The sequence below is a fragment of the Periplaneta americana genome, chromosome 8 (genome assembly GCF_040183065.1).
Source record: "Periplaneta americana isolate PAMFEO1 chromosome 8, P.americana_PAMFEO1_priV1, whole genome shotgun sequence".
Classification (NCBI taxonomy): domain Eukaryota; kingdom Metazoa; phylum Arthropoda; class Insecta; order Blattodea; family Blattidae; genus Periplaneta; species Periplaneta americana.
In genome coordinates this window covers 609,396-620,051 of record NC_091124.1, presented here as the reverse complement: position 1 = coordinate 620,051, position 10,656 = coordinate 609,396, and the positions used below count along the sequence as shown (strand labels likewise).

The following is a 10,656-nucleotide window of genomic DNA, read 5'->3' as shown; positions in this document are numbered from 1 at the left end:
GTGTGTTGCATTGACATTCCACGGCTTCGTTCGGAGCCGCATATTCTTCTTCTCCTTTTAATATCGCACAAGACGATTCAAATTTAAGGTTACTGTACAACAATGGACTTTTTAACTTTATTTGGTTTCGGTTATTTCTTACCGAATTGACGAAAGTATTTCAAAGCTGAGTTGTGGTTTATTAGATATATTCGCTACCAAAATATTGTAGACCTAACACGGTGTAAAGCAATAACCCGTACCGTACGCATATTTCACTTACATTTTATAAAATCAGCAGAGTTATCATGTACATTTCCGATAAAACATTTCAGCAACAATATATATTATTATCTCTAATAATTGTTGTACGTAGTTATGCATATTCCATCACATTAACAATCGTCATCGAAATAAATTCCAACAATGCGATTGGACTGTTCCTATTTCTCATTTTTATTTTGTACGCTGTTTGTTGTCATTTTGCTGTTGGCTTTTCACTAACATGAGATGAAATAAAATTTTACATTATTCAGGATATATTGTACTATGTTTTGACTTTTGTTACATAAAAAACGTTGAAACTTATACAAAACAGATCTTTAATGTTTTGAACATAGCTATGTTTGCTGTTGGATGTTTTCATTTTCCCCAGAATTCATCGAACTACTACTACTACTATTATTATTATTATTATTATTATTATTATTATTATTATTATTATTATTATTATTATTATTATTATTACGTTAAGTTTATTTATACGTCCTTTAATATTTATGTTAGTATCGCGTGTGTAGGGTCTTTGGTATATCATCAGGCCGTTTTTACTATTGTTGAGTTCCTGTTTCTATTGTGTGTTATCGTATATAGCTTGTGTTCATGGAATTTATTTTCGATTTTGATTAATGTTTATGATATTGGTGATTATCACCACAGCATGGCGCGTCTTCAGGTTGCGGATAGAGGAGTCGGCCTCGAGTAGCTGCGAATATATTGAATAAGAAGTCGTGGACAGCCGATAAGGGATGGTCCTCCAGCTTGCGCGTTGGGCAAAGAGCACCGTATCACCGTAAAAAAAAACAGCTTGTTACGAAACCACAACATAAGCCTCGGAATGAGACTGAATTTATAAAACAGTTATATTACCGATTGTCTGTATGGTTGTAAAACTTGGATTCTCATTTTGAGAGAGGAACAGAGGCTAAGAGTGTTCGAGAATAAGGTGCTTAGGAAAATATTTGGGGCTAAGAAGGATGACGTTACAAGAGAATGGAGGAAGTTACACAACGTAGAAGTGCACGGATTGTATTCTTCACCTGACATAATTGGAAATATTAAATCCAGACGTTTGAGATGGGCAGGACATGTAGCATGTATGAACGCATCCAGAAATGCATATAGTGTTAGTTGGGAGGAAATAAGTAAGGTATTGGTGATTGAAGCGATGATAAATCATGGTATGTAAATTTCCAACCTGGCATTGCCTTTGTGACTGAGAAAAATCATGAAAAACGTCAGATTGGCCGCTCATGGAGTTTGAACCTGGCACCTCCCGAATGCGAATCTCAAGCGTTACTGTGTGAGCTGTTTTTTATTATATTATTTCGTTTGTTAGTTATTTTTTTATCCAAGTGTTTAGTTTTTTTTACAAACATTTCATTCAATAAAATTAATTAAACGTCAATTGGAATTTCTCGGTCTCTGATCGGGTCAAAACTGATATTTAACCTTTGCGGTGAATTTTGGTGACTCTAATTACTTAATTAGTCAAATCCAGTCACCTCATCTCCGCGCTGGGGCTCCCTAGGATCTTTTAAGATGCTGAAGAAAGAATGGTATGCTGAAAGCTACTGCATTTATTGTTCTCAAGAAAAACTGCAAACATAGCATGATGAGTCCCCAATAAAAGATTCCGGACATAAACTATCCCCTCCATTTGGTATGCAAATGGAGAAAAATGGATCGTGTGAAATGAACAAACAGAATAAGAATAAATGAAGTTGTACTAGAAAGACTCGGTGAAGAAAAAAATAATTTTTACTGAAAATGATCAGAAAGATAAAAAGAAATAGGCCGGGCACCTGGCTGAGAAGTTCGAAACAGAAAATATATATGTATATATATATATATATATATATATATATATATATATATATATAAGAAGTTAGTTAACATTAATACAGTATATTATGGATCGTATGTGGAGTAAAGGAAGTAGGAAAGATTGCTGGGCAAAAAAGTATCAATGTTATTAAAAATATATTTTTATTTATTTATTTATTTATTTATTTATTTATTTGCATTCTGTTTTGTTTATAATACGAAACAAATCAAATTTTGTTTAATAGCCTGTAGCATTTTCAATACTGTAGGTATTGTAAACACAATACCAGTATACTATGTGCACAATAATAATAATAATAATAATAATAATAATAATAATAATAATAATTGCATCTTCGCAAATAAACATGTACTGTAATACTTACCATAATATTCGTAACGGAAAAGGTTTATTTTCTGTTCACGCGAGGCATATTTGTCCTTTGTCAGCTGTTGTACTGTGTTATCTCAGCGTTGGCCCTGTGCCGTGCTTACCGCAGGACTAGGGAGACCCGCAATGTATGCCTCTCTTTGGACTGCTGTGCTAGCCTTCGGACCTCTTCGTATAAAAAAGTTTCGGTGTGGAAGAAGAAAGTGCAATAATAAGAAACAAGAAAATACCACTCTATGAAAATTCTCTTACTTATAATCACTATTTATTTCAGTGTGTAGTAATTACCTTATAAACATTAATAGTCAGTAGTAGGAGAAAATATGTTTTGCATAAATTCGTTTCTTGAAAGTGTTTCAATGTGAAACCACGTGAAACCATAGCGTAGATAAACACATGAATTCCATAATCATTTCAGAATGGTGCTTGTAATCGATTCTGAAACTATTCGATATATCGGTATCGTGCCTTCATGTCTTCCGGAGAACCTTTCGAACATCCGGTTTACGGATAGAGGAGTTGGTGGATTATTTGTTAAATATTTTTGGAAGCAAATACTGAGGTATTTGCACGAGAAAAGTTTCTTACAGCCAGGTAAGTACATGCGAGTATTTAATGATATTGTTATGACTGTGATTTGTAGTACTTATTTTGCATTTCTTATGTTAGGCCTAGACGTTATGTCCACGTGCGTGGTGTATTCCATGTGTAATAAATACAGAAAGTTAATTTATGAAATCGTAAAAGTAAGCTAGTTTACTTTTGTGGGACACTTACAGTTATTATTTTTACCGTAATTTCACTAGTCTTACTTTGGGATTAAGAAAGTAGTGCATTACAGCTGTAATTATATGTTATGATTAGGCCTAGTTGTTTCGGTGTAGCCTTAATCATATTAAGTTGATTGGAACCGGTTCATTTCTCGAGTAATATTCCCAAAGTAGCACGGTATTCTCACTGTAATGTGTATAATAAAATAGGTAGTAAAATGGAAATTATCACATGATTTAATCGTAACCAAACCCTGTTAGGTCAGTAAGCCTACAGGTCCGAGTTTTGTTCCCATATATAGAGCTTAGCTCAAGAGCTTTTGTGTTACTGCGAGCGGTTACAAATAACTGATTACTGTGATTGTTAAGGAGAAATTGCTGCAATACTTCCTCTTATAAAATTGCAGTAGCTTAATGAAATTTATGTTATTTCCCCCTTCCCCCCAGGGATAAATTTCAGAACACGGATACGTTCCTTTTTCTCTTACTTCAAAATTCCAACCTTGTGCACACAAAATAAATCATTGGCACTGAAAAGTGCATTTTCGTGAGTACGGTGATGCGGATTCAGACAAATAAGATAATTTTTGTAAGGAAAAAAAGGGATAGGCCTAATTAAGTGGCAGTAGGCATCGCCAGGAATAGTCTGACCTCCTTGAAAAAGTGAACGCCAAACTTTACTTTTTCACCACCCAGATAATATCCTTATAACCGCCATGATGGCTCAGTGCTAGTGCTTGGGGCTTATAAGCCAGGGGACCTGGGTTGAAATCCCAGATGATCCTGACTGCAAATTTGTGCTGAGCAATCTGGTCCAGGCAACACGGGATTACTCCAGGTACTCCAATTCCCATGTGACATGCCAACAATTCTCTAATGTCATTAATTCAATCTGTGGTGCTCTCTGAATATAGGTCTCTGACAAACTAAGTGATATATTGCTCTTAGAGCCGGGGCAAATAGCGGCAAAGCTAAGGGCCCTGCATATTGGAGGGGGTATAATAATGCCATTGTATGTTCAAGTTTCGCACTCTGATACAGCCTAACCTAGCTTGACATGTCCTCCCCTGTAGTACTTGATATCTGCCTTTGTCCACTTTCCTCTTATGTTTTCCTTCCCCTATTCTTCATGTACTATTTATTTAGTTTCATCCTCTTGTCTCGTTCACTGTTTATTATTTTTATTTCATGTACATTCAGTTAAATGTTAAAACTTATAAAAGATGGATTTAATTGTCTTTAAAAATTGCAGTAGGGTGAGGTTCCGGTTTTTTTTTTTTTTTTTGCTACTTATATCGTTGAAAATATCTATAAAATATAGCCTATAACTATTGAGTAATTGTGGAGACACAGTTTGTAAAAGTGTAGTAGAGTATTCTGATCCAGTGCTTTATTGAAATTAAAAATAACATGTACTTACTGGCTTTTAAGGAACCCGGAGGTTCATTGCCACCCTCACATAAGCCCGCCATTGGTCCCTATCCTGTGCAAGATTAATCCAGTCTCTACCATCATATCCCACCTCCCTCAAATCCAGTTTAATATTATCTTCCCATCTACATCTCGGCCTCCCTAAAGGTCTTTTTCCCTCCGGCCTCCCAACTAACACTATATGCATTTCTGGGTTCGCCCATACGTACTACATGTCCTGCCCATCTCAAACGTCTGGATTTAATGTTCCTAATTATGTCAGGTGAAGAATACAATGCGTGCAGTTCTGTGTTGTGTAACTTTCTCCATTCTCCTGTAACTTCATCCCTCTTAGCCCCAAATATTTTCCTAAGCACCTTATTCTCAAACATCCTTAACCTATGTTCCTCTCTCAAAGTGAGAGTCCAACTTTCACAACTATACAGAACAACCGGTAATATAACTGTTTTATAAATTCTAACTTTCAGATTTTTTGACAGCAGACTGGATGATAAAAGCTTCTCAAACGAATAATAACAGGCATTTCCCATATTTATTCTGCGTTTAATTTCCTCCCGAGTATCATTTATATTTGCTACTGTTGCTCCAAGATATTTGAACTTCTCCACCTCTTCAAAAGATAAATTTCCAATTTTTATATTTCCATTTCGTACAATATTCTCGTCACGAGACATAATCATATACTTTGTCTTTTCGGGATTTACTTCCAAACCTATCTCTTTACTTGCTTCCAGTAAAATTCCCGTGTTTTCCCCTTTTTTTTAAAGGGAAAAATAACATGTGCATTTCTTTATTTAATTTTGAGTCATTTTTAACCATTATTTATTTTTTGTTGGCTTAATAGATTACTTACATACAAATAGCTTTTAGAGAACCCAGAGGTTCATTGTCGCCCTCACATCAGCCCACCATCGGTCCCTATCTTGAATAAGATTAAGCCATTCCCTACCATCATATCCCACCTCCCTCAAATCCATTTTATGTTATCCTCCATCTCAGGCTCCCCAAAGGTATTTTTCCCTCTGGCCTCCCAACTAACACACTATATGCATTTCTGGATTCTCCCATACGTGCTACATGCTCCGCCCATTTCAAACATCTGGATTTAATATTCCTAATTATGTTAGGTGAATAATACATTGCATGCAGTTCTCCATATTTGGCTGTAGGATGAATACAAATGCAGATTGTCAAGTAAATCAGGAGTGCTCAAGTTTCATTTTGTTCCAAAAGTATGCTGGTTTCCCATGGAATGACCTTTTATTTCATTTTCTTTCTTCAACTTTTTGTCCTTTCTACTTTATTTTGATGTAAAACGTATATAATTGGGGTATAAAAGAGAAAAATTGTAACGTTTTAACATGAAAAGTTTACAATAAAATGATTTGATGTTTTCAGTCAATGACTTAACTTCGTATACATATTTATGTTACAATATAATAATCTCTTATATTGTAACATAAATATGTATCTGATGAAGTCTTCTGGAACGATGAAAACGTTAATACTATATTAAATCATCTAATATAAGGGCTTACACCTTACATACATACGAAGTTAAGTCATTGACTGAAAACATCAAATCATTGTATAGTATATCATAGACTTATCTGATAAATTATTCAAAATGAATTGCAATAAGATGAAAAGTTTACTCTTAATGTCACTCGTGTTACCATGGAAACGGAAGTGTAAGTCATTTCCCGACACTCTCATTCCGCTCTCTATTTAATAAACCTAAAGGTTTTCTACGCAATAGTCATGAAAATTTTAGATATATGGGTTACATATATAAGCCTACATGGATATCGAATAAATACACTGCAGTGTTGGACCTATTACTTTAATTTCAATATGGACGTTTCATGGAATCATTGAATTTTTCTTAAATCCCTTGTCAATTGTTTTTGTTCTGTTTTCTCCTCGTGTCATTTTCTCCCCTTTTTTCCTCAACTATTATCTCACTTTTATTTTTATCTGTTTTTTTTTTTTCATGTTTTTTGCTTATTATTTTTCTTTCCTTTTGTCTTTTTATTTCTACCTTTTTAGTGTTTATATTTTTAAGTATCTTCTAATAAAATATCAGAATTTTAATTTAGCTTCCTTTGCTGTTATGCCTCTTAAAACTTATGACTAAGTTCTGTTAGGTTTTACTATTGGCTTGAAAGCTTCCCTCTAGTGCAGCCATTTTCAACTGGTGTGCCATCAATGATCCGCTGTTGTGCCATGAGAGAATGAAAACGGTAAATGTTGTCGTAGAAAAATGGGAAAAATAAACGTGAAAAGAGTAGTAAAAGAAATAAAGTCCACAAGAGTCAACTTTCAGCAAACGTGACACAAATCAACATTCAGTAAACACAGTGCAGATGTGTGAGCAGCAGAGAACAAAATGGCTGATGCGCAGCTTGCGTTGCCAGATCAGTAAAGTTTGAATATCATGCTAACCTTAAAACATGTGGTATTTTATTTGTTTTTATAAAAAATTATCGTACATTAAATTCCTCGGCAAACATGTAACAGTATTGTATATTTTCATATTTTCTAAATAACAAATTAAGAAAACATGCATAATACCATATACGTATATATAAAGCACAAGTTTTGTACTTTTTTTAACACAAAATTAAACTTAGCTCTGATTGGACTGTGTGACTTTTGGTGATCCAAATAAGTACTTTAGTACGATTCTTGGCATCTCTCAGTGCAATCCCTACCCGGAGATCCGATTGAGGGACTATTTTACGTCCGGAGAATTCTACACTGAGGGACTGTGGTATACCTGGAAACGAGAAAGTCGATAATATTGCAAAACAGGCAACATATTTGCAACCAAGACCTCTTCAAGTGATATCTCTATCCAGTGCTTTTGCTTCAGTAAATTCTCATTTTACAAACCTATGGATCAACAATTGGCTCTCTTCTGACAAAGGAAAAACTTTACAGTCTGTACACAAGAAACCAAATGACCTGGAAATGTACAAAAACTTGCCCAGACATGTTCAGACATTTCTAACAAGGGCCAGAACAGGTCACATTGTCACTCAATTGTACCTACACCGATTTCACATTTATGATAATCCTACTTGTCTGTGGTGTAATAATCATGATGATGATCTGGAACACATTCTTCTATACTGTCCATCCATAAACCACAAAAGAAGTAAATTCAAATCATCAGTAGCAGTTGCAGAAGACACAGCCCTGCAGTATATATTGACTACACCCCAATTTTGGTTACTAGCAACAGGCATCTATACTGAACACCGATCAAAATACCCCTCATTTCTCGTGAAAAACAACAACTGAATAGACTACAGTGGACTATAGTGAACTTTATGTTGTCGGCAAACAGCTGGATACATTAAGAAGATTGATTGATTTAACACAAAATAAAAAATCGGATTTTTGTCTCCTAATCACTAGGCCTACCTGCTCCGCTTAAAAAAGAAAAAAAAAAGGATACAAAAAATGTGTTAGTTCTATTTGTGAATAAAGTGTACTTCGTATCAGTGCCCCTTTTGCCCTTCGAGCATTCACCACACTCTCATTCGTCTCTATGTTGACTAAAAATAATGCGTATGAAATTGAAAATATTTGTATTTTATAGTCCCTCGATCCCCACTAAAACTCTCCAAATTTCTTCCCTGGTTGGGAATCGCTGGTTTAGATTATTTGAGTGTATCATGGGATTTTAAATTACACCTTTAGTGTGCCACAAGTTGAAAAAATGCTGCTCTAATGATATGCTAGTTATAACTTATATTTTGATGGTTGTGAAACTTGGACTCTCACTCTGAGAGAGGAACATAGGTTAAGGGTGTTTGAGAATAAGGTGCTTAGGAAAATATTTGGGACTAAGAGGGATGAAGTTACAGGAGAATGGAGAAAATTACACAACACAGAACTGCACGCATTGTATTCTTCACCTGACATAATTAGGAACATTAAATCCAGATGTTTGCGATGGGCAGGGCATGTAGCATGTATGGGCGAATCCAGGAATGCATATAGAGTGTTAGTTGGGAGACTGGAGGGAAAAAGACCTTTGGGGAGGCCGAGATGTAGATGGGAGGATAATATTAAAATGGATTTGAGAGAGGTGGGATATGATGGTAGAGAATGGATTAATCTTGCACAGGACAGGGACCGATGGCGGGCTTATGTGAGGGCGGCAGTGAACCTTCGGGTTCCTTAAAAGCCATTTGTTTGTATGTATGTATGTATAACTTATATTTTGTGGTGTAATGTACTGATGTGATGTATTTTGTGCTGTTTATTTCAGACTGATTCAAGATGGCTATTCGTCCAGTATACAGACCAAAAATAGTTAAGAAGCGGACAAAGCACTTCATCCGCCACCAGAGCGACAGATACAAGAAGTTGAAGCAGTCATGGAGGAAGCCCAAGGGTATTGACAACCGCGTGCGCCGGCGCTTCAAGGGACAGTACCTCATGCCCTCCATCGGGTACGGCAGCAACCGCAAGACGAAGCACATGCTGCCCACAGGGTTCCGCAAGGTGCTGGTGCACAACGTGAAGGAACTGGAGGTGCTGCTCATGCAGAACCGCAAGTTCTGCGCAGAGATCGCCCACGCAGTGTCATCAAAGAAGCGCAAGTCCATCGTCGAGCGAGCCCAGCAGCTCTCAATCCGTGTGACAAATGCAAATGCTCGTCTGCGCAGCGAAGAAAATGAATAAATGTTGTAACATGATAAAATAAATTAATTTCATTTATAAAACATTTTCTTGGGAAGTGTCTTCATCAATTTTTCTTCCTCCATCTTCTATTTCCCTCTGTTATGCTCTTACTTTCTCTTTATACAAAGTGTGAAGATGAGTATCGTGTCCTGCCAATGCAGAGGCTGTTAACTGGCAGAGGAACCCTCAACTCGCATCTTGTGTGAATGTGAAAATTATTCTACAATAAGATTCAAACATCTTGGTCAACACTTAAGATAATATGTAAATCTGACTTTCAGGTAGAAGCTCCCTATAAAGCAGTTTTGAATAATAGGGAAACAGGATCAATACCCGGCCCTGGAACAATTTTTCCTTGAAATTATTCAAAATTGCTTTACAGGGAGCTTCTACCTGAAACTCAGATTTACATAATACATTTGTTACTGGAGGTACGTTAACAGAAAGCCACAATTTAAGTCACACAGTAATTGTGTGCACTCACAGTTGAGTTCTGGCGTCTTGTCAGCTCATTTGAGTTGTGTGGATATAAAAGGAAAAATCGTGACGGTGTCGTGTATAGTTCCTGGGGTAGCTCAGTCGGTAGAGCATTCGCGCGCTAAGTGAAGGGTCCCGGGATCGATACCCGGCCCCGGAACAATTTTTCCTTGAAATTATTCAAAACTTAAAATAAACTGCCATCGTTTCCAATCCTGAGCAAGATCAATCCAGTCCCTAGCATCATATCCCACTTTCCTCAAATCCATTTTAATATCCTCCCATCTATGTGTCGGTTTTCCCTCTGGCCTCCCAACTAACACTCTATATGCATTTCTGGATTCGCCCATACGTGCTACATGCCCTGCCCATCTCAAACGTCTGGATTTAATGTTCCTAATTATGTCAGCTGAAGAATACAATGCGTGCAGTTCTGCGTTGTGTAACTTTCTCCATTCTCCTGTAACTTCATCCCTCCTAGCCCCAAATATTTTCCTAAGCACCTTATTCTCAAATACCCTTAACCCCTGTTCCTCTCTCAGAGTGAGAGTCAAACTGGTTAGCACGTCTGACCATGAGATGATTGACTGGCGTCGCTCAGGCAGTAATGTGTATCGCAGTTTTACAGCAGGAATGTACAGGATCAGGCATAGGAACAGGGCAATGTTAAGGAGCGTACCTATATCTCTCACATCACAATTGAGAGGCGGTAAACTGCACACATTCTGTTGCTAATGCAAAGTTATTTAGTCATCATGGGAAGGTAGAGTGGTGAATAACGTGCTATTGTCATTAACAACAATT

The 10,656-nt window shown here is 36.5% G+C and overlaps 1 protein-coding gene across 1 annotated transcript; it reads left to right on the top strand.

Annotated features, from left to right (window-relative positions):
- The first annotated feature begins 2,931 nt into the window (after positions 1-2,931).
- On the top strand, positions 2,932-9,418 carry RpL32 (Ribosomal protein L32). Its single transcript, XM_069832242.1, has 2 exons — positions 2,932-3,070; positions 8,960-9,418. Exon 2 carries the CDS (start codon positions 8,971-8,973, stop codon positions 9,373-9,375), a length of 405 nt encoding a protein of 134 aa, XP_069688343.1. The 5' UTR covers positions 2,932-3,070; positions 8,960-8,970; the 3' UTR covers positions 9,376-9,418.
- The last annotated feature ends 1,238 nt before the right edge of the window (positions 9,419-10,656 follow it).

Coding starts and splice junctions, on each gene's coding strand:
- RpL32 (XM_069832242.1), top strand. CDS start 8,971: ATGGCTATTCGTCCAGTATACAGACCAAAAATAGTTAAGAAGCGGACA.